Source organism: Fukomys damarensis, unplaced genomic scaffold, assembly GCF_012274545.1.
Source record: "Fukomys damarensis isolate Sample0158 unplaced genomic scaffold, DMR_v1.0_HiC HiC_scaffold_21, whole genome shotgun sequence".
Lineage (NCBI taxonomy): Eukaryota > Metazoa > Chordata > Mammalia > Rodentia > Bathyergidae > Fukomys > Fukomys damarensis.
The window spans coordinates 21217969-21243391 of NW_022900933.1; the positions used below are offsets into that span (position 1 = coordinate 21217969).

At 37.0% G+C, this 25423-nt stretch overlaps 1 protein-coding gene across 36 annotated transcripts in view; it reads left to right on the forward strand.

Moving 5' to 3' along the window:
- The window catches only part of Nrxn3 (neurexin 3), a 1525607-nt gene that overhangs the window by 1354071 nt on the left and 146113 nt on the right, over positions 1–25423 (forward strand). For 23 of the 36 annotated variants that reach the window (XR_004518320.1, XR_004518321.1, XM_033766713.1 and 20 more), the window contains one exon: positions 24876–24965. The exons of the other annotated variants lie outside the window; for them this stretch is intronic. Coding sequence is in view for 21 of the 23 variants with exons in the window: in XM_033766713.1 (XP_033622604.1) it covers positions 24876–24965 (90 nt within the window). In the remaining 2 variants the exon portion in view is untranslated. The remainder of the gene's footprint in view (positions 1–24875; positions 24966–25423) is intronic. 36 annotated transcript variants of the gene reach the window in all.

Sequence of the window (25423 nt, forward strand, 5' to 3'; positions counted from 1 at the left end):
TGGACTGGGCCAGGGACTTAGCTCAGAGGTTCTGGTGCCTGCCTCACAAGCTCAAGGGCCCGAGTTCTATCTCCAGTCCTGAAGGGAAAAAAAGAAAAAAAGAAGAAGTATGAGGGGGAGAATACTGCTTACCTCACTAGCTAGGAAGCAAAGAGAAAGAGAGATCAGGGTCCCATAAGTTCCTTTTGGGGGGTGCACTCCTAATGACCTGTAGAGGCCCCGTAATGTGCCATCTTCTAAAGGCCCATGGCACTTCCCAACAGTACCACCCTGGAGACCACGACTTTAACGCATGAACACTGATCTAAACCATGTCAGGCACCGAGACTCTAAATCACTCATTCAGCCCCACCTGGCCTAACGGACAGAAGTAAGGTTCCTGTCCTGCTATTCATGCTGTGCTCCCTCAAACTTCTTGCCCATTTTCCTAGTTCTGATGTGTTACATTCTTGATAATAGCACTATCTTTTCCATAAAAGTTACTCTCAAATGGAAGTCCACACCTGCCTGGCTTAGTAGGATTTTTCTTCCTTAGCACTATTGATACTTAGGGCTGAACAAATCTTTGCTGAGTGTGGTAGTGGGGAAGAGTACTGTCCTGTGTATTGTAGGGTGCTTATCTGTGACCATCACCCACTACGTGACAGTAGCGTATTTCCATAGAGGTCAAATGTCCTCTGCTGGGGACATAATCACCCTTAATGGAGAATCACTCAATTTTAAAAAGTCCCCAAATACTGTGTTTCAAATTCTCATCATCCTTTCAGGTTTAGGTGATTGGCTTGGAAATAAGACTTTGTTTTTATCTACATCTCATCATAGATTACTGAGACATTGAAGGGTTACAAGTAAGGCTGTCCTTTTGAAATGATGCTGACAATTTCTTAGGCCTTAGATTTTCATTAATTCCTAGCCTGGAGGTTTTCTTTCCTTTTCTTTCCACTTTTGCCTGAAAAGATTTGAGGCATTGCCAGATTGGAAGCACACATTAAACCAAGCCCCGTCTACCTGCTCATTCATCCATTCAGAGCCAGTGTTGCTTTCAGTTCAGCAGGGAGCAAAATGTATATAGTAAAGTCCTGCAAAGGGAATAAGAAGTACAAATATAATCAAGAGGGAAAGCCACATCTAAGCATGGTTTGAAGGCTTTAGAGATGTAATGGCGTCTAGAGGAAGGCTCCCTTAAAGAATGGGATTGGACATTCTTACGTGCATTTTTGTGAAGTTCCCCAAACATTTAGGCCCAAAATGTGTCAATTAATGAGTCAATTTTTTAAAGTCTGAATATTGGTACTGCAAAAGAGTCATGCTCTCCAATTTCTTATGAAAGAGAGGAAGAGAGAGAAAAAGAAAGAAAGAGGGAGGGAGATGTAGAGAGGGAGAGAGAGAGAGAGAGAGAGAGAGAGAGAGAGAGAGAGAGAGAGAGAGAGAGAGACCAAAATGTGTCAATTAATGAGTCAATTTTTTAAAGTCTGAATATTGGTACTGCAAAAGAGTCATGCTCTCCAATTTCTTATGAAAGAGAGGAAGAGAGAGAAAAAGAAAGAAAGAGGGAGGGAGATGTAGAGAGGGAGAGAGAGAGAGAGAGAGAGAGAGAGAGAGAGAGAGAGAGAGAGAGATGTTAAGCAGTGGTCCTCAATCTGGTTGTAGATGAGGATCCCTGGAAACTTTAATAAACTGTCAGTGCTCAGGCCCCATCTCCTGTCATCTAATTTAAGGAATTTGGAGCATGGTCTATGCATAACCAGCATCTGTATCCCCTCAGAAGTGTTAAAAATGCAGACTCTCAGGTTCACTGATAACTACCAAATCACAGCCTACATTTTAAGAAGATCCCTAGGTGTTGCATATACAGAATACAATGTGGAAATCATGGTTTAGGCATTGGCATTTTTATAAAGCCCTTATGGTGATCTATATTCAAATAGGTTTGAGAATCACTGATACCTAGAAGCTAAAAATATCTTTTTTTTCCCCTTCTTGTTTTGGACTGGCTACTGGTACTGTTCAATATCGTAACCACGAGCCACATGTAGCTGTTACATTATTTGCAATGTGGCTGATATGAATAATGGTCTGAAATTTTTATTTTATCATGCAATTATATACATTATGCCCTAAAGCCTTTAAATACACTTTCATATTCAGTCATTACCCAAGACTGTGGCTGCTTTTATTGCATAGCACAGAGCTAGACTATAGCACCTATAATTTCCTTTTACCTATGTTCTGTCCTACAAGTCTTTGTTTATATCATTTGTGAAATAATGAGCACTTGCTTTCACATACCTTCTAAGTTCATCTGATGAGTACATTATTGCACAACCACAATGACAAAAACTACCCTAATCCTATTACGGGGTTGTGGAAGAGGCAGGAGAAGAAGATGATTGGCTGTAAGAGCTCTGAGGTCGGGCTGCCTGCTTGCGACCCGAGAAGAGATGGCCCCATCACTTGAAACTTTCCCACTCCCTTGAGCAGATTCCTATTGTTGAGAAATGTCTCTATGTTTCAGTCTCCATGGCTGTAAGCTGCACTTTCTCCCATTCGAAGCTAGGGAAGACTCAGCCTGACATTTAATAGAGGAGACTTCAAAAAAGTAAAATAAAGTGCTGGCTAGAGATAAGTCCTAAAGCTTACCCTGCCTTAAGCTATATTTGTGTGCTCTGACAACATGGCCTTGGAGTGAATTTTTCAACAGGCTTGACCCTAAGATACATGCTATTTTATCTATCAAATGGGGATGAGGATCACTGCCTCTGGAGTTAGAAAGTTCTTTGAGTATAGTAGAGCACTGTATACATAACAATTGTATCTGCAGCTATTTTATCAGGGTTATGTATCACCTGGAGACATTTTGGCCCCTGAGAAGACTTTCTGCACTGAGGTTTACTCAGCAAAAGGGAAATATAGGAGAAAAAGAGAATGCTTCTCACTCTACTCTATAACGGTGGAGAGGGTGCCGCAGTGAGGAATGTGCACAGAATGAACCCTTCATCCCAGAAGTGTAGAAAGGGGAAGATGGATACCTCCCACCATCTCTCAGCCAACCATTCAGCGGTGAAGTCTGCCATTGGCTGAGTGGGACCTACATGTTTTCCATTTCATGGACAGCATCTTACTCAGCCTTGAAACAACCCTCATGGTCAATGACAGTTTTACTCTTGTTATATGAATTAGGAATAGTCTAAGGACATTTGGGTTCAGTGTGACTTTTAGGGATGGTGTCAAACAATCTCACTTGAGGCCCCTACATATTAATCACACACAGAGCCTGCTTTAGATTATCTTTGGTACCATTAGATTATCTTTGGTGCCGTGGGACAGTTATATTCCAGAAATTCTAGCTTTCAGTTATAGGCTAGCAATTTTGAGTATTTCTCTAGAGGCAAATCCTAGAATTCTCTCAAATTAAATGTTTGATTCCTGCCAAGTCTGGATGTCAGCACTTCCCTGGGTGCCCATAGACAGTCTCCCTTTATCCTTTTCATTCGTGAAGCCCTTTGGGGGTGTAGCAGCCTCTTTCCTTTCATGACCCTATTGCACCTTTTAACACCATATCTAAACAGGCAGGAAGAGCTTTGTTAAGCAAAAGTCTGCTTAATGTTTAATGGCCTTACCTGGGAGATGGGAAGTGGTAAGAGAGTGCTTAGTCATTTTTTTCTTTATTTTTTAAATAGGCAAACCTCCTTTCTCCTCTGTGAATTCCCAGACACAAGATAAATAGCTTTGTGTCTTACAAGTTAAATACAATTACTTCTATCGAACCTAGAGCCTTTCTCTCCCTATAAATGTCCCTTACAAGATGATAAGCGTTTCAAGGCAAACTGGGATCCTGACTAATTTTAAAATTAAACAGTCACTCAGAAGACAAAACACTAGAGAGAGATATACTGTGTGTGTATATATATATATATACATATATATGAATGCTATATAGGCATATATATTCATATTTATATAGAAATACAATTATCTTGCAAGAGAGAACACTTGGAAGAGAGAGGCAAGTTCTCATTGCACACGGATACTTGCCACTAAGGTATTCAACTAATACACAACTCTAGTTTATTTATAAAAGAATTAAATGGCACACATAAAAGATCTTATATCAGGTAATATTGGCAGGAGTTAGCGTAGCTAATGACATTATTTCTCCACAATTCATTTGTGAAAAGGGCAGTGTTTTTGGATCCCTTATTGAGCAAAAATATGATTTCAGTACACACTTCTGGGGGGTGTCAGGGGATGCACACGTTATTTTGGACCCTGATTTATGTTTTCTTCATTTATAGCAGGCTACCTTATGATCTAGAAGAGAAAATGGACTTTTACAAATTAAAAATTCACATATTTATTTTGTTACATGTTGAACATTATAAATATTATAACTATTATAGTCTAGGGACACAGTGAAATGAGTAATGAGAAATTTGAGAGTCACTTCTAGGCACAATTGAACTGGAAATGTAAAGGAAAGGGATTCTTAATTTTCATCTATAACGCATACATTTTGTTAAAACATATCTTTGGAATAATGCTTTCAACATTGGAAATGTGGTATAGTCACATTTTATATGATTTTAAAATTATACTCACTTGAAATACTATGACACAAAAATATTATAGCATCTGACTCCATGTGAGGCATATGTAATAACACGGATTCTTCTGAATTAGAACAATCATCAAATATTGCACAATTCTAAACCTTTCTAAGTCAATTACCATATATCATTTGCCTTATTGTCACATGAAACTTCTAGCTTATGTAATAAATAAAAATCTAACCAGCAGAATTTGTCCTTAATTATGAAAATCTAGAACTATTATCCCTGCTATCAAATATGAATACATGTATGTTTTTTTCTTTGCCCCCGTTGTTGTCTGACCAGTGTAATTTATTCATAAGAAGTTTCCAAGTTGCTTTCTCCTCTCTTTAATTTTTGCACAAGGTTCCAGGGTCTTTCTAGCTATTTAAAGTCTAAAAAGAACATTGAGCTTCTCAGAGAAAGATGGCACATAAATATCCAATAATAATAATATATATTCACATGCACTTTGCCGTTTATAATACTATAAAGCAGAGGGGTAATGAACGACACTCTGTACTATAAATCACTCAATCGATTGTAATCATATTGCAGTTCATCTCCAAGAGATAAGGACCTTCCACTCCTCTAAAAATCCCTGTCAATATCCCAACAGGCTGAAGAGAAGGGAAAGGAGGTCAGAAGAGGAATGAGTCAAGGACAAAGAGGCACTTTTAATCTTCAGCTCATAGAATTAACATGGACTTGACTAGATTCCCGGTGATATTTACAGTTTGCTGTATGACATGCATTTCTTATCCACACAGTACTTTCCTAGCCTTCCAGTAAGTCCCTGATGCTCTGCATTAGCCTGGGTGATGCAGTTTGCCGAAGGCCAATGGTAGATACACAGTATTACATAAGAAGATTTAGGGATTGAGGGTAGGGACATAGGTAGAAATGACAGTACAACAGAGGTCAAATGCTAAAAGTTATATCAAACAATAGAAATGAGTCAGTAATGGGCTTAACAATGATATTGCACTTAATCGCAGCAGAAACAGTACAAACATCTTTTTTTCTGTCATGTTTAACGTATATAAGACGTTGCTGGTCCCTATTCTTATCTATAGGTAGATCTGAGTAGAGCCATCTCATTCTTTCTTTATGCATTCATTCCTTCACCATTCAAGAAGTATTTATTCAGGGTCTCATTTGTGCACACTTGTCTGCTAGGTGATGGTATATGGTGAGAAATAAGACACAGCCTTTGTTCTCAAGGGCCTGTTAGTGTAATAGAAGAAAAATACAACTAAACAAGCAAGGATATTTTAATATCTAAATTTTACTGAGCAGTTAGGTGCTAAGCACTATACTGAGTTTTGTATTAGTCTCCACAATAAACCTAACAGGTAGATACTAATTTTATTATCCTTTTACAAATGGGAATATGAAGCCTTATAAGAATTAGCCATGAGCAGTCCATGAAGACCAGGAAGACTCGCTGGATGTCTGGAAGGTAAACTCAGTGCCCTGGTGCACTATCCTGCCCTGTACCTCCAAAGTCAATGTAGTAAAAGAAGAAAAGTGTTATTGGGGTGTGACAGGGTCAAGAAGTCACCCCAGAGTGTCTGAGAGAGCCTGGCAACCAGATAGATGGAATTTAGACTATAACCTTGGGTTCTCCACATTGCTACTAATAAATTCTGCTCCCTTACCTTGAGATACACAAGTGTAAACTAACTTAACAATCCACACCTTTCACAAGGAAGGAACACCCTTAGAAGGAACAAATGAGCTAGCGTTTTTCTCTTCTTTTTGTTTTTAATCTTTCACAGCTTTATTGCTGCACAATACATACGCCCCAAACCCTTGCACGCATGAAATGTACGTGGTTCCATGAGTTTGGACATATGCATACAGCCACAATACCATCCCTATATTTAATGTAACGTATCCATCATACATGATTTCACTTTGTGTAATCATTCCCATTGTTCTAGGAGAGAAACATTGATATCTCTCTCTCACAGATAAGACAACTGAGGCTCAGGGAGGTTGGATGTGTTTGCCCCAGTCACTACTCTAGCAAATGTCAGTTCTAGGATTCCAATGAGATATGTTTGTTCTCAAAGCCCAGTTCTTTCTACTCCAACTTTTGAACTGACCTCCAGGAGAACTCCAGTATGCCCTGGAAACAGAGGCCAGTTCTATTTGGTTATTAAACATTTACTAGAAATGTGCTTCTGTCCAATGCACGATCGCCAGTCTCACTGTTTAATTAAACTAGACTTGTTTTCATTCTAGTCACACCATAGAAATATGGTTTTCTTGTAATTCAATGGTGAAGTCTTCATTACAGTGTGCAAGGGTCTGAAAATTGTATTCCAGAGACAGAGTTGAGATATCACAATCTATCTTCGAATAATATATTTTAGGGGAATAATATTTAAAAAGAGAAGTAACACTAATACAGTATTTTTTTATTGAATCTCATAGCATCTGGAAGGGGATCCTATTCTTAATCCTATTTTGGAAATAAAGAAAATAAATCTCATATCAAGTAACATACTCCAGTGTCATAGAGCTGGTAGGTGACAGGAACACCTGGATTTTAATGTAGGCAAGGAGATCCTGGCACTCTTAATGAGATGGAGGGTCTGCAAGTTCTTCTCTAAAAAACCAAATGGTAAATTCTTCAGGCTTTGAAACCTACATTTAAATATTAAATTGTATTTATGTATTGCATTAATTTACATTTTATAAATGTTAATATAAATGCTAGAGAGTTGGCTTTGCAAGGTCTTCACTGCAGTTACTCAGTGCATACAGCCACAATACCATCCCTATATTTAATGTAATAAACGTATCCATCATACATGGTTTCAGTTTGTATAATCATTCCCATTGTTCTAGAAGAGAAACATCGATACCTCTTTCACAGATAAAAGTTGCTGGTGTAGAACAAAAACAATCCTAGGCAACACATCAATAAATGGGCATGCTGGAGTCTAATAAAACTTGATTTATAAGAGCAGCTCTGGTGGGCCAGTTTTGCCTCTTGGTTGCAGATGAAGGACCCCTGATTGAAATCATGGATATTCTGAAGCTTGTAGTTCTATCTTCACTGGACCATCAGCCTTATTTTGTGCCTTATTTTTATCTCCATTTAGAAAAAAAAAAAAAAGACAGCAAGATAATCTGTAAATGGATGAGCTCGGTCCCCTGAGACACCAAGAATAGCACGACTATTTGGGATGACAGACGTGCTGGAGAGGTTAATTCAGGACAAAGAAAAGGAAGGATACACGGAGGGAGGCAGACAGTCTACTTACCTGTATGGCCTCACTGTTCACTTAGCTACAAATGTCTCTAGCTTCTTCTTTATGGCTTTCTGAACAACGCGGAAGATACAGATTTAATTCTGTCATCATATATGTTATACTCTACCTTGCCTAGAGTAAGATTTCAAGATGACAGACAGAAAGTATTGTTTCTTTAATTCTGTCACCTCTGCGTAATAAACATAGCCTATGCTGATCCAAATATACCTTCCTACCTCTCTCCTAACAGAACTTGTGTACTATTCTTTTGAATTTGTAAGTTTTTATTAGCTTCCAGCTTAGCTGCCCTGACCTACTCTTCATCTTGCATTTCTGCACAAGGTGATAGGTGACACCAGCATTTATGTTTTACCCTACTCACTCCCTGATATGTCTGTCTGCTAAGTTCCAGAGAGCATCTCCTTCATCTCTCGGCATTGATTGTCTCTGTCCTGCAGATGAATGCTGCCTGTTTGAGCTTCTGCTCTCTTTCCGGCCATTGATCTGCTGTCACAGGGTGGATGTCCTTAGATGGGGCTCATCCCACTTTCTGCCATTGCATTTGAGAGATCTGAGAAGCTAGTTCCCTATTATTAAAGGAACAAGAATCAGGTTATGACTTTTTATAGATGTGTGTATGCATACAAGCTTGCATGTGTTTAAAACAAACTTCTAAAAGTCATTCTATAGATGTCTTCCTATTCCTCCATCCCTGGAAACCATCGTTTTCCTCTCTGATCTATATGTTTAGTTTTTATTTTGTTTTATTTAGATCCTACATGTAAATGAGATCAAGCAATATTTTTCTTTCCATCTAAGTTGTAATTACAAAGGATGAATGCCTAGAAATGTCACATACAAAATAAAGATGATAGTTATAGACTTGCACTTTTAAAATGGCACTAGGAATTGAACCCAGAGCCCACAGAGATATACCCCCCAACACACACCGCTTTTTGAAATAGCATCTTGCAAATTTACCAAGTTGCCGAGGCCAGGCTCAAACTGAAGAACCTCTTGCCTCAGCCTCCCCTATGTTTGGAATGAACAGTGCATTAGGCACCACACCTAACAACATATAATTTACCGAAAAAGATTTTAGGTAATCTTACTACAAAAATGATGGATTAAATGAGATGATAATATGTTACTTTCCTTGACACTAGAAATTACCTTATGATTTATGTTTATCAAGATAATATCAAAACATAGCAAAATATCATGTGTTGTTCATTTTAAATATGTACAACTAAAGTTTAAAACAAGAAAAATTCAAGCCAAGGCACTTTGGGTTTTACTTATAAAATAGTATTCTTGTCACATTTGGTGATCTCAGTGTTAACTAAATAAAATTAGTTAAAAATTGAAGGTCTTTTTAAAAGTGAAATAAATCAGATACACAAGCACATGTTTTCTTTGATATCAGAAACTCAATATATATATATATATATATATAAATTAAGAGCAAAATAAAAGATAGTAATAGGAAACAGGGAGATAAATCTCTTGAAAATGGGAGATAGAACAAGATTTGGAGGGAGGGGGAGTGGGGGAGGAACATAAAATCATTAAGATGTGTTGTGTGCATGTGCCAACTCCCCACAATGAGTGTAATTATTATGTACTGCAATCATGTACTAATAAAATAAAAATTTAAAAAAGTTAAAGATCTAACTGCAAGAAATGAAAACACACCAATATTTGCCTTCCTATAGCTCAAGCAAAGTTGTCATAATTTTGCATTAATATTTATAAAAAGCATCAAATATAGTAGGTGTTTAATAAATGTTGAATTGTACAACTACACTGAGTTATTGGATACTTCTGACTTCATTGTCTTCATATACAATAATAATATACACTAAGGTAAAAAATCCTTTAAAAGCACTTACAGCACATTTATAGCAATAGGAAAATATGAAATGTTTGCCATTAATAACTTTTAAGATTTCACTGGGGAATTTTTCTTTGTTGAAATACTTAAATCTTATATTAGTAAAATGTTTTCACACTGGTGAGATGATTCTTGGTTGATCTAAAAGGGATCACTAACACCAGATAAAATAATAAAAGGAAAAAAGATGATATAGGCATTCATGAAAGTTGGGAAAATTATACATCTGATGTAAATATAAATGTAAAATAATAAATCTCAGATCTTAGACACCAAATTTGGAAGTACTTACTATTTCATTTTTCACTCCTATAAAATTGTTGTGCTGTTTCAAACAAAATAGCACTTTATGTAAGTAAAATAAAAAAATAGAACCAAAATGTTTTTAGGAATTCATAATGAATGACTAGAATTTTTTCTTGAATTCTCTGCATGGTGAGGCTGACACTGGACCTCCAGAATAGGGAAATATAAAGATGATCCACAGAAAAGTTTGATATACATTGTTTTCAGGGAGCAATTGAACTCTCACAGCAGAGATAAACCAAGTGAAATCTAATAGTCTTGCTTCATTTTGTGACTTTCTCCCACTATGACCTCGGAGAATTTTGAGCTCCAAGTAGGTCCATAAAGGGAATTTTAAAATGCTCTTAAGGAGCTGTTCTTGAAATAAATCAACTGAACTGAGCAAGGTGGTCTGCCAATATATTGAGTGAGAGTCCTGACAAACTCTGATCCCAGAATCTTCCAGACAAACCTCAGTCCTGTTTCCATTCTCAGTAGCTGTACACCATTCATGTGAATCACTTGTTCCAAGCCCATCTTCCTAATGATCTGATTGGAAAGATGTAGTGGTTACAGATGTTTCTACTTAACACCACAGGCCCAAACATTATTGAAATTTGCAAGCAGCAAATCTACCTTGTTCTGGGACTGCATAATTATGTACCTGCATCTTTCTGTCAGGATATAGTTTCTTTAATTTTTCTGATCAAATACAGTAATCAGCGTAATTATGTTTCATTCCTCTCTCTTCTGGCTTTGATTCTTTAATTTATGCCATTCTCTGACCCCACTCTTCCAACCTCGCTATCCCCACTAATTCCTGCAGCTTCTTAGAACAAGCAAACTGTTGACATAAGGAACCTGGACTTTGGACAATAGCTTTGTGATTTCAAACCTCACTGCTATTTGGAAGTATTGTAGCAGCTGAACTCCCAATGTACACATCCAGCCTCTTTGGGGATAAAAGCATTCCCACTATCTACTTTATTTGTTTAAAGAAATTAATCAGATTCTTTTCTAAAAGTATGTATTAACCATCATCTCTATATGTTCCTGTGCTGGAAGCTGAATAATAAGATTTGAACCTATTCAAGCAGACCAAGTTTAAATCTAACAGGTGATGTAAGGGAAGAAATCTACATTTTTTACTTCTTATTATCTACAGTCTCCCTTTTAAATTACTTTTTAAGTTTAAACTGTGTCCTTGGCTTTTGCATAGATGGGAAATTTCAATCCTTATCTGAAAGTCTCAACATTTAGTAGTATTCCAGTAGGATTTAAATAAGCCACCATCCCTGATATCAGAAATTAAAACAAAAACCAAGGAAACACAGCACGCTCTCCTCTCACCTGTCTCATCTTATACTAATTATACCCTAAACTTCCTCATTTTGTAAGTGCTTTTCGACAAGACAGCAAAGGCACATCAATAGATACTGAGTGAACTTGAGTAGGCAAATCGAGTCACTCAAAAGCCTTCTTTTAATGTCTTGGATCATTACTGCAAAGATAAAAGCAGCCTTCTGAAAGAGTCAATTTCAAAGGAACTTGGTAATTAGAATGGTGAAAATGGTAGGCCATCCGGTGCACTTCCTTGGTTGGTTTAAAAATTTCTTCATGATACAGACTAGTTTGATTTTATTAATCTAATTTGAAATGTTACAGATGATAGAAGGCGGCTTTCCTCCACCAAAAGAATAAATCTCTTTGATTTCTTTGGCTTGGAAAAAAAAATGTTCCACCCCACTTTATTAGTGATGTCAGTTGAAATTATTCTGAGTCATTCTTTAAAAAATGATGACTATTTATTTCTTACATGTATCTAAGATTTGGTTCTTATTAAAAGTTGCAAGTTCCATAGAGAGCATAGAGAAGGGTTCTTGGTTTTGAGATGTTTATAAAATTTGTCTTCTTTTGCAATATACATGAACACAAACACACATTCGGTATATATAAAAGCATTTCATTTTCTTCGAAACATGGCAAGTGTTCAAAAAACTTTAAATTTAAAGTACGCACTACTGTTAAACATATGTCTCAGATTTCCAAGATTTAATGCCCTGCATTTAATATCTTGCATTAAATGATTAAGCAAAAAAGATGTTGGTATTTTATTTGTATTTCTTAAATGTGTAGGTTTCTAGAGTTTACAAGAACTTGAGTAATCATTTAAATTCTAAACCTTCAAAGTTTTATAATTTTTCATAATTTGTTGGATGCAAGACACCTGCCTCTTGAGGCGGTAGTAGTTGTCAACTCTGAATATTCTTGAGCACATAAGATATATTTTGTGTCATTGGGTGTTGGAGATTTTCGAAGTTGGATGTTAAAAAGATTTATTAAAAATCCCGCTTCTAGGATTCTTATAAGCTCATAGGAGGAAAAAGCATGTTCCCAAAGACTGATATCTCATGTACAGTAGTAAACTCTGGGTGTCAGATCAATATTTTAAATGTGCAGATAATTTTACATTCATCTCTAGCTACTTCCTTGAAAGTTTTTTTTAAAAAAGCACTGATTGAAAAAAAAAATGCTTTTAGCTGGGATTGGTGGTGCACACATGTAATCCCAGCACTCGGGAGGCTGAGGCAGGAGGATCACTGTGAATTCGAGGCCAGCCTGGACTACATAGTGAGTTCCAGGTCAGTCTCAACTACAAAGTGAGACCCTATCTCAAAAAAAAAAAAAAGTGCTTTTGTGATCATTGGATTTATAATGTGAACTAATACTGGCATCAACCTAAATTATGAGGCATTTCTATGAGTGATAAATATGTGTCACTTTAGCTGACAATCTGAACCTTGAGCCATATTATATGTCCTAACTCTTCCTTTGGCTCCTTGGTGTCTAGATCTTGATGAGTTTTGATGCTTTTGTCCAGAATCCAGCTGCCATTCATATGCTAAACGAAGACATTCTAATACATGGACTCCTAGGGAAATTACTTATAAATGCTGCTTTTTGCTACACTAGAAACTAAAAGTAGAGCCTACTTTTTAAAAGTCACGCTTGCAAGGTAGGAATGTTTTTGCATTCAATTTAATGTTTTGCTTTATTTTTGCATAGTTTTGGCATTCAGTTTAATGTTTTGCTTTATTTTTATTGTTCTTCATTAGTAGGGAGTGTGGTAAAGAATACCTTTTTATTTTAACTATAGGAAAGCTATCCCGACTAGTGATTATTCAAACCCTACCAGAGCATAATTTGTTTGGTTTAGCTTTGTATTGGAAAACTAAATTGAAGGATGGGAGTAAAAGGTATGCTTTCTTAGAAGAAAAAAAAAAAAAAAAAAAGTGAGCCTTCCAGCCATGGAACTGTTGTGGAACAAGAAATTCCCTGGTGGGGTCAAGGTCACAGTGCCACGAAGCCATACCAGCAAATCCAGAATTCATCCTGCTCTTATTCTGTATCTTCTGTCCACCCATTGTCATTCAACAGTGATGGAAAGAGATCAGATAAGTAGCTTCTTGTTCCCTTGCTAGCTGCCTCCCACCACTCTTCCGTTCCTGTCTTCCTCTAGACATGAGGACCCTAGAACTGTCAGTCAGTCCTCCATTTCCCTGCCTTTTCCCAACTCCCTCAGCCTTAGTTTTTCCTTCTCTTCTCGGGAGGTGAATTAGTGCATCCTTTCCTTGGAGTTGGTAATTCTCTCCTTAAAAAGGAGAACAGAGCTAAGCATTGGAAGCAGGGGCCCAGATCTCACTGTCTCCAGCCCAAGATCCCTATTCCTTTTCCTACATAAGCTCCTGTGACTCCAGAGATAGGACCTGAGCTTCTTCCTCCTCCCTCTGTTGGTCCTTGATGGCATCCCTCTTGATCATCCTTTAAATTTCTTGTATAACCAGCCCCTCCAAACTATTGTTTTTTATTGGCTCACATTTCTGTCATTCATGTGGGTGTTTCTGATGTAGGCTGACTTGGAGGGAGCTACGTGATCTTGATGGCTTCATTCAGTACTCAGGGCTTCGACTGAGATGGTGAGGTTTGCTGAGCACACTTAGATGGCTGGGTTTCGCTTTTTGTGAAAGAGGAGCCTAGACTGGCCTTCTTCACATGGCGTCCTAGAGGGAAAAGGTCAATATACAGGGGCTGCTTATGGCTCTGCCTGCATCACCTTCACTACTGTGTCTTGTGACAGAGGAAGTCCCACAGCCAACCTAGGATAAAGAGGTGGAAAAATAGATTCTGCCTCTGGTGAGACACACAACAAAAGTTCATTGCAAAGGGTGTTGAAATGAAACTGTAGCTTATTTTCAGTTTAACACACTAGAAAAGAAGAAAACCTCTGGTTGCAATAACTGTGTAATTTTTTAAATGTTATCCTATCAACTCTAGATTCAGGTCTGTAACGTTTGGAGATGAGTTACTGTCACTCAGGAATTGTCCCTCCTTTTCTTCAAGACAGGGTATTTAAATGAATCTTGGTTCTTTTCTGCCAAGTCAAAGCATTTTCTTCTTTTGCGTTTTCCATCTTTTTCTTAGACTGTCTGATCATTCTGCCTTAAATTGAATTAATTGCTTTAAACTTTTAAAAAATGTCCACTGTATTTGTACCCTTGTTTATATTTTCTCACCATGCTTTCAAATACTTTATATGGGTTTGTTTGAGGTATTTATAATAAGTCAGCCTTATTGATAAAATTCCTTATAATTATAGAAGGCATAGTCTCCCTTTCTTTGCTTTTCTTATTCTTTCTTCTCTTTTCTCTGTTTTCTTCTTTGATTTTGTTTTAATGATCTTTTAAAAAAGAGCCTCTCTACTAATTCATACTTTCTCAGGACCTCTTTCTGAGCTCAATAAATTGCTGTTTAGCATTATCCTTTGTTTGTAGCCAGATTTGAAGCCATGCTGCCAGTTCTCACAAACAAATCAATTTGAATTAATTTGCCAAGTAGAGTTAATGAGGCATTGTGCGAATTCAAGATCTACCACAGCCACTGCATTCCCTGAGGTCATTTCTTCACTGGGAAAATTTTGATTCTTGCACCACACTGCAATCCTGTATACCTGACCTTTGAATCTTATGCTAAAGGATGCATTCTTCCTGACTGGTTTAGTTTTGAAAAGCCTTGAAAATGCCATGAAACTAAACAAATAAGTATATAGATGATTCTTTTTTATTGAGTTTATTGGTACATTTTAGGTATTTAATTAATGCCTGAGAGGAGAAAATGCTGTCTTTATTTGCACCCTGTGATGCTTGTTAGGCTAGAAATCCTATTTCAGTGATGTCTGAAGCAGAAGTTTGAGCAATACCAACTTAGGGAAATCATATTTCTTAGACAATCTTTAAGGTCTCCTCAATTTTAAAACTGTTTGCCTCTTCTTTGCAAGTGGCCTTTACTCCCAGAAATGACTTCATAATTAATTATAAAACAGGAAAGTGTTGGTGAAAAAGGGACTTCAGTGGTTTTGTGAATTTCCCACTCCCCACATGTGCATCTTCATCTGTTTCCAATAGAGTCCTTCAGTGCAGACAAAATTGATGGAAAATTCCAGCACCCACCCGCAAAGGTGAGAAAATTGGTGGTAGTCTTTGTCAAAGGAGCTTACACTTCTAGTCTTATATAATCTTTCAAGGTGGTTAAAAAACATGAAATATGAGCCTTTGTTAATATCTACTCAGAAATAATAGGAATAAATCGGATGAGAAAATCAGCTTGGAGCAAGTATTCTCAACTATACATAGTATAAAAGGATAGATCTGTTAAACTTGGGACTTATATATAAACATTCTCAAGTGCTTCTTTTGACCAAAAAGTTTGTACATAGTTAACCATATTTTAACAAGGAATCTAGTGATGCCTAGAGACTCACATGAACTTGCTGAAATAAATCTTGCCAAACATGAGTAAATTCCCCTTGGGTAACATTATAATAAATTGGCAAACAAGGAGAATATCAGGCATAGAGTATCTTCTTTTTCCCAGGGGTATTATATGAGGCAAACAATGAAGAAATCTTAAAGAGATCTGCCTGTGGTCCACACAAAGATACAGCGTCCTAGTTAAACTGTATCTGTTACTGTGTAACAAATTATCCTGCTAAATTTTTGAGTAAACATAATTTTAAAATAATAGTTATTTTTTTCCACATTTTCAATCGGTCAAGTTTTGGTGGTAGCTTAATTGTATGGATCTGGCTTAGGATGTCTCAGGAATCGTCCTTAAGATACTGACGGGGGATGCAGTGAACTCAAGACATCTGCAGGCCTTCTTCCTAGGCAGGGGTGGATCCACTGAGCTAAGTCCCCAGCCCTTCATAAGCTTTCTTAAGTCTCTTCATGATGTGATACCAGCCTCATCAGAATGGTGGTCCCAGGAGGTGAACAGGGAGTCTAAATACCTTGTGTGACTTAATCTCTAAATCCAAACATTATCATTTTTATCACGTCCTATTCTTTAGAACCATGGCACTAAACCCATTCATTATTAAGGTTGGAGAATCAATCTCTGTCTCTTACAACAAGAAGTTTCAAAGAATTGGTAGACGTTGTAAAGTCACACCATAATCTTTCTAGAAATTCTTTGAGGAATGAAATGAAAGGAAAAAAAGGATATGCTAATTAAACTTGCAGATGATATGAAGCTAAAAGAGGTATCTTCAACCAGAAACAAACACCTAGAGGCAAACATTGTCTTATCAGGCTTGAATACTGTTATGAAACAAAGAAAGAATAAATTTACTGGGATATAATTAAAGCTCTGCTTTGAAGTTCAAAAATGTATTGCACAAATACAAGATTGTACAAACTTTTGAGAAGCAATTCAACTGGAAACAGACTTCATTATTAGTTGGAAACAAACCAAATGTGTAGCTGGCTATGATGTGGTTGTTTAGGCCATTTTTACAAACAAGGATGCTGGCCAGGTCATGGAGTGTGCTAAATGGAACAGTGATTGTTACTTTTAGATCTATGGAGAGTAATATACAGACAATCCTCAATTTAGGATAGTACAACTTTTTTTTTTTTTTCATGATGGTGTAAAGTGATAGGCAGTCAGTAGAAATCCTACTTTGAATTTTTAAAATTTTGCTATCTACAGATATCAATATGAGGGTTCCCTCTTGATGCTGGGCAAACATAGCAGGAGGAATCTCCTTGTTCGGCATGTGATCACATGGAGAAACAATTGATACTTTATAGTATAGTATGCTGCTAAGTTATCGCATTTGGTAGGTTAGGAGAAGTAAAGTGTACTTTTACTCACGACATTTTAAATGTATAATGGTTTTACTATAACCTCATTGTAAACAGAGGAACATCTGTATCCATTTGTTGGCATGGACTCAAGTTTGGTCTGTGCTGCCATTTAGATCTTGACTGTCCCTCCTGGGGCCCTGTGTTCAAGGCTTTCGTGCCCAGATGTCCCTACTGGGAGGTGATGGACCCTTTAGGAGTTGGGCTGTGTGAAAAGTCCTTAGATTGTTGAGGGTGTAGCTAAAAGGATTGTGGGACCCCAGCACCTTCCTTTCCTCTTCTGCTTCCTGGCTAATGAGGTGAGCAAGTTTTTTCTGCCTTTTTTTCCTGCTATGAGGTGCTGCTAATCAGTGGCCCAAAGCAAGTGCTCCCAACCCAAACTATGGACTAGAAACCTCTAAAATTTTGAGCTAAAATAAATGTTTCCTCTTTTTATGTGATCATCTCAGGAATTCTTTTATTATACGACAGCTGGCTTACACAGTATGAAAGACCTCTATTTCATAAGCTCCAGAGATTCCAGCAGATCTAAATAAAGTGTTACTGTGGCATAAGTTTATTAAAATACCACAGATGTAAATGTCGGCGTGATGTTCCTATTCATGAAGCTGAAAATGCTGCCCGGTGAGACTGTCCTCCCAAACCTCCTGCCTGCCACCTGAGTTTTAGGGACTTATATATGCATGTTTGAATAAACAGAATTTTAAAAATAAAACATTGTAGCATTCTGTTTTTCCAAACATTGATATTTGGTGTCCTCCTTCAGAAATGAAAAATCAAACACAACAGAACTCTAAGGAAATGGAGATAAAGAGTGGGAGGAACAAGGTAGATAGAAATAAAAGAAAATAGCAAGGATAAAAAGAGCCAGGGAGATCACAAAGGGTGGATAAGGCAAGAAACATGGATCAGGGGAAGGAGTGAGTGCCAAAATAACACCGTGGCTTCTGCTATATGAAGGCAGTAAGCGATGAGAAGAAACGTTCTAGGGGGAATCCTGAAATGATCATATGCCAAATAGCTGAAGAGAAAGCATTAATACTTTAGTTTGTAAAGGAAATCTGAAAACACAACGACACTAAAAATTACGTAGAGAAAGAATTCTTGTGGAATTTGTCTTCTTCTGAATCAGATACTTATTCTAACAGAAACAACAGTAAACACCTCCTGGAGGACTTCTGTGCCGTACATTTTGTCAAGCACTATACACTCAGTTAACACTCACCACAATCTCTGGTTGTGGTTTTTATTATAACCACTATTTTACATATGAAAGAAATCAAAATGTAAAACCTACCAACACATGGCAACACTAAACGTATTCTCCAGATAGGAACTGGAGAAAATTGAAACACTGATATTGATTACTTTATCAGTGTGTATCTCAGAACGGTCACAGAAGGAAAAAGTGACAAAGAAGGGAAGCAAATATAGTTATTTTAAAAAATTTATAACGTCTTTACAATAGTTCTTAAAAAGTGCTGTGTAGACCTAGTATACTGAAGAAACGTTCATTAAAATTGCTAGTGTCTTAAACTGTATGAGGAAATTCAGATATCTCTCTGGGGTTCAAAGTATAGTTCATGGATGAGAAGTCGGGAGAAACACTAGGAAAAGAGCTTCAGGTGGAGAGTCGAGGATGGTCTCCAAATGCATAGAAAGGATAGTGATTGATGATATATGCCCTAGTCATGGGAACTTGTCTTTAGCACCATAACACTTCAATGGAAATGGCTCCTTGATTTGTGTTAAGGATATGTATAAGGATATGTATATTCAGGCAGCAACAAAAGTCATAGACTAGAGATATGGCCACTTGGTTAGCTGGGCACAGAACAATCAGATTACCTTACTAGCTTGATCTCCATGCTGATCTCCCAGACTACAATATACTTGGACATGAGGAATGAATTTCAGTAGGCTCATGGGTCAGACAATATGGATGGAGAGCAGAGTTCAGTGAAAATTTTAAGACTAGGAGGTGTTCTGGAGTGCTCCTTAGGCTGGCTCTGCTGTTTCTCTCCCCCCGACCCACATCACACTTTCAGTCCCTGGTCATTGGGAGGAAGAACTTTCATTTGGAAGCTTTAAATATATTTCAGGGAAAGGTCTTAAGAATTAAGATAAATCACAGGTTTCTCAGTTCCCAACCTCTTCTGATTCCCCATAAGCTCAGTCCTTGCCTGTATCGACTTTTCTTAAAACCACACCATATATACATTGTCATCCCTTGTGTGTGTGTGTGTGTGTGTGTGAGTGTGTGTGTGTGTGTGTACCAGGGATTGAATTTGGGACCTTGCGTTTGCGAGGCAGGCAGCAGAACCACTGAGCTAAATTCCCCAGATCATCATCTTTTTTTTTTCAGGATGAAGAATCTCAGACTCATCTAGATTTATTTTAATAAGTTCACAGAACTGGTAAATGTCTGAGATAGAATTAGATCAAATGAGTCTGACTACAACCAATGTTCCTTTTATTCACATTTGAGCTACCTTTGCTTTAGTGTGGTTCAACTCATGTACCCAGAGGTAGTGGATTCCTACTATGACTTTGATGTTAAAAGGAAATAACCTGTCCATCTTCCTTCTATTTTGAAGCATAACCAAAATAAATGTAGAAAGGCACTTTATTAGCCAAGTTAGCATCTACCTGAGTGATATGCCCTGCTTCCTAGGCTCAGCATCTTGTCACTTAGGAAAATTGCTTCTGCCCAGCTCAAAGCACTGCTTAATAAAGTAAGCTTGGAAAAACTTCCTTGCTTAACAGTGTCCTTGTGCTCTGGGTCTATTAATTCTCTTCCTCCAGCTGATCAGTTTTCCTACAGATTAATTTACCTCGTCACTCTAAGGGATCAAGGATCACAACATATAAATAGTTATTTTTCTTTCAACCCCAAAGGTATGTTGTGAGGATTAATGAGATGATACTTAAAATTGCATTTTGAGCTCCTTGGTTGAAAGACACTTTGTAAATGCAAGATATTAGTTTTCTGTTGAGGTCCATTCATCACTTACAAATGGTCAAGCATTCTAGATGCCCCTTGGGTAGCACACTTCCCTCCCTGACTCTAAGAGAGATGTTCTGGGCCAGCACTAAGAATGCAGCCCAAGCCAAGCTCAGAGAGCTTTTCCAGATCCTTTTCTTTAGTGTCATTTGTTTACTCTGAAACTCACAAAATGTTCTCTAGGAATAGAGTCATGGCAAAAACCTCTGAACTACCCTACTAGTTGAGGATACTCCCATTAATTTTTCTTTTTTATTTTTGCCGCTAGCTCTAGTACATAGTATTCAGTCTCTGACTGTTCATTAGACCCACTCTTTCATTTTTTAATGTCTCCAGAGCAATAAAGAAAAGTTTCCCTTCCTTTATTCCAGGGCTCAAAACAAAATGCAAAAATATCTCTGGCATTAATTGCACACAGGTGAATGTTGTTCCGATAGTCCTCTATTAGCATACCCACATGCTTGACAACATTTCAGGCGGTATTAATAGAATACCTGCCAAAAAACTTTTCTTGCTAGCCAAGTACAAATTGCCAGGACCTTTAAGCGACTTTTCCTCCACTTAGCAGTAATATATCATCATTAACTGCGGCTGGACCAAAAAATCACATTTGTCAATGCCTGAATTGTTCTTTTACTTTCAGTGATTTTCAAAATCCACTTCGTTTTGGAAGTGATTTAGCTGGGTATATTTTAGAAGATACAGAAATATAAAAATCAGCAGCCGATGATTTAGAGAATATGTAGGATACCTTATTTTCCATGGTCAGTTGGTCTCCGCAAGATAAGTTTTGTGAGGTCAACTAAGACATAGTCATCTTTTGAGATGGTCTAACCAATGTGCTTCATTTTGATCGTTCCAAGAGTTGAATCATATTAGTATTAATAATGTAAATGTATTGAATGCTTTTCATATCTCAGGCTTTATGTATACCCTATCTCCTATTATTGTAAACCAAATCTTATGATGAATTTGAGAATTGAGAAATCAGGACTGAATGACTTTCCCAAGGTCACACAACCAGTAAATGGTAAACCTCAAAGCCAGATTTGCTTCCAAATCTGCCTTATCTTTGCTATATTAATTATGGCTTTAAGAAAATCAGTATGACTTATAATGAAGTGGCTCGTGTGTGGTTTGGACCAATAGAGTATAAGAATAATGTCATACATGTTATTTTCTGTTCCATACAAGGGTTTCCACCATCTTTCAGTTCTTCACTTGAAAGAACTTTCATTCTTTGGGGCTACTAACAAATTCCATGTCCTCATTGTGAAGAGGTACTGCTGTGTTTCAGGGACCAACTCACAGGACAATTTGCTTGTTTATCTTTCTTCTTCTATCTTCTAGATTCTAGATTCACCAAAATGTAGAAATTGTGATTTTATTTTGCATAAAGGCTGGAGCAATGTGTATGAACCAGTTGGGCCTTACTAAATTTAACTCAGAGTATTCTGCTTTTCACAATAGTATAATTCAACAGTGCATGTTGTTCTCGTCTCCATAAGTTGAAATATTTGATGGTAGAGCCAATAGTCCAAACAAAAATGACTTTATGAAGATAATTGTATGAAAAAAATCTCAACTTCATACCCCAAATGGAAGAGAATAAACATATACATTTATTTTAATTACAACAAAATATAGACTAGTTTTTATAAAATCCAGTCCCATGTAGATGAGTGTCAGATTCATATATTAATTTAACAGCTATTTACTTTTTGCAATCTATAGATTTCTCAGTATAGTAAAGAGCTGCAGTCATTACACGTTTTGTTAAATTTGTAATGCATGTATGCCTCCTTTTAATCATATTATGACATTACTATTCATAAAATCATTCCTTTTAGAATATAACATTACTCTCTGTTGAAGAATTGATTTCACTGTTTGTTTCAAATTTCATGCTAGTTGCTCTATGAAATGTACAACTGAATGTCATTAAGGTTTTAATAATTGTATATGAACTTGATGAGGTTTGTTCATCTTTCAGAATAGTCTTGTGAATGAATTCCTATGTGTAGAAGCTTCTTCAAGTAATCTAGAGAATGTGGCTCGGGGCAAATAAACTCAATCTCATGCCCATGTTTTTAAAACAGTTCTTACTAGTATTTGAGATAAATCAAAATAAAAATCAACAAGAACATGAAAAGAGGCTAAGCACAATGTTAATGTGGAAATTTAAACCAATCTCATTTTCTAAGTGGCCTTCCATCTTTCACAACTTTTAGCACCATGCAAGATTGCTATTCTTAGAGCCAGATACTGTCGATCTTGTGTGGAAAACTAAAACATTTTTCTAAATGTCTTTAAAGCTGAGGTGGAGAAGAATGACTCTCTCTCTTATTTTTCAGAGGGGTCAGAAGTTGGATCATGGCTATGCTTTCTCCCACTATGTCATTCATTGTTTAGCCAACATAGTTTCCTCTTTTTTCTGGTTTATAGAAATTTATAGATATTTGTTTTCCCAAGAGAGTGGATGGCATGCATAAAGAAATACTTCAGAGAGCATTTTGAAGAAGGAATAAATAGTTTTTAAATTAATTTGGCACTTCTAGAACTCTGGCGATTTGGAATTTTGGTTTTTCCTAATGCTGCCCCATGTTTTGGTAAGAATATACAGCTTTACATTTGCTATTGACTTCACTAATTCATTCCACAGTGAATAAACATTTAATGTTTTAATCAAAATAACAGATACATTGGGCTGGGGATTTAGCTCAGTGGTGCCACCGCCTGCCTTGCAAACTCAAGGACCTTTAAGAGGAGAGAATTTATTCAATTCGAAGTTGGCACAATTCGGTTGCCATTTCTCCGTATACCATCAAATGAGCCTAAAACTTTAGAGAATGAATGGCATCCCTCACTATCTTGGTCATCTGTTGGGTAGAGATAGTGATGTAGGGTCTTCTTGGAAAAGTTTTCTTTTAAAAAAAAATCTGAGTCTTTGCCTAACTTTATCTTGGAATAATGGAATTCTGAGAACCCAGATATATCAGGAAGAAATATCACAATAAACAATAACCATTTTATATATATATATTAACAGGTAAATTCTTTCTCCATGGTCTTATTGAAGCACCAAGAAGTTAAGATGCCTTTCTGAGGGGCAAGGTCTTCCCATTTTGCTGGGGAAGTATCATAAGAAATGATACTTTGAGAAAAATCTTTAAATTATCCACAGCTGTCAATTGCTCTTTCTACTCATTGAACTTTATCCACTTTATTATTTGATATTGTAATATGTCCAGCTTTACACCAGCCAGATAGGTTTCCATAATATAGGCTGGAAACACATCCATAGTTACGTCCTTTGTGCACATTTAAAAAACATTCTGGGGTAATAAGGATAATGACAGCTTCCTAGAAGAATTTGTTTACCAGAGAGTAAATGGGAAACAAAATTACCTAATATTGCTACACACACACACACACACACACACACACACACACGGCATGCCTCTTTTCCCTGTTCTGGAGCTCTATTAAAATGTAATATTTTCTCTGGCTTTCAGACTACTTTGTAAATTGTTTCTGAGCCACCTGTTTTGAGATTTTTTTAATTTCACTATTTAATATTGGTAATTTGAAGTGGAGTTTCCTACATTCCAATATAGGGCTATGAATCAATTCACTAGTTTCTGTTACATCTTTGTGAAGTTGACTGATAAGATAGAGCAATTTCCACAGCCTGGTTTCATTATTTTATTATTTGAAGCATATTCATTAGAGGTGTATCACAACACCACTTTTCACTTTCTCCTAATTAGAGAAACCATCCAGGAGTGGTAATAACAGTTGCAAAAGACAAAGGGGGCCATGCTAGCAATTAAAAGCATTATATTTGAGCCTTGAAACTGATTAGATATGTCATGCTTGGAAGAGGTATCCCTAGCAGTCTTTTTGAGTGGATGCTTATTCAGGGAGGAAGTTGGGGAGATACAAATCAGCATCTCATATTTATAAGTACTTTTATTTCTACATATTTACTTTGAAGGTCCTTTCTTTTTCAAATGTGGATATATCTGTAAAAGGAGATAGAGACTGAGAGTGCTGTGTACTTACTAGTCTGCCTGTTTAACACAGGTGAGGAGATGCCCAGGCCTCCTTTATTGAATAGGAACTCTTCCTTCCATCAGGACTTTAACGATTCCTTGGCTTCTCTGTGCCTGAAAGGAGAGCAGTTAGTTGCAACTTTCTCAGAGGAGAATCAGGGAGGATGTGGTCCCGCCCATCTGAGGGGACTGCGGTGGTATCATAATGCAGTCTGCGTGGCAGAGAGCTAAGCATTCCCTGTTGCATTGTGAAAGTGATCTAGCAGGTGATTCCTCTGAGGTCAAGCTGGGATGAGACAGGGAGAATATGAAGGTAATCTCACTTCTCTGAGTGGCTAAACCTCCTCCTGTTTCCCACCCAATGTCATGTTGCCCAAACATGACCGAGTCCTACATAGCCAAGACTAACCTGACCTCAACCTCTCCATGGAGGGCAGAGTGACTTCAACTCCACCTCTACTAATGATAAATTGATACCTATCTCTAAAATCTTCATAAAACAAACCAAAAAACCTAGGATGTTTGTAATGACTTATTGACTTTTCAGATTGTTCTTTAAGCTGTTTTTTAAACTTTAAAGGCAACACTGATAATGAACGCTTCCAAATGGTAAAACAGAAAATCCCCTTCAAATATAACCGGCCCGTAGAGGAGTGGCTGCAGGAAAAAGGTAACCGTCGTTAAAACTTTCATTTTAAAATCATTTGATTCTAAACCCTCATTTTTAAAGCCTGCAAATAAATGCTCCTTAAATGATAATCGCCTGCTGCATAAATGACTGTTTTAATTTTCATTATAATTTGTGTCAGCCTCCACCTGCCATATGCTGATAAATCATGCTATAATACATTGCCATTAAAATACAGTTAAAGGGACTAACATCTAGCCCACTATCAGTGTGACAACCACAAACAAGAAATTCTAGGAATGTCTAAAAAAGAAATGTATTATGGCAATTTAACTGCTGCATGACATTATTTGTTAATTTGTTTTAAATTACTTCTTATACCAGAGCTTTCTAAAAGAAACTCAAAAGTACTTTTTAAACTTACATCTTGAGGCTGTTTTGGCTTTTCTGTCTGTGTAGCATGGTTAACTAAAAAAAAAAAAAAAAAAAAAAAAAAAAAA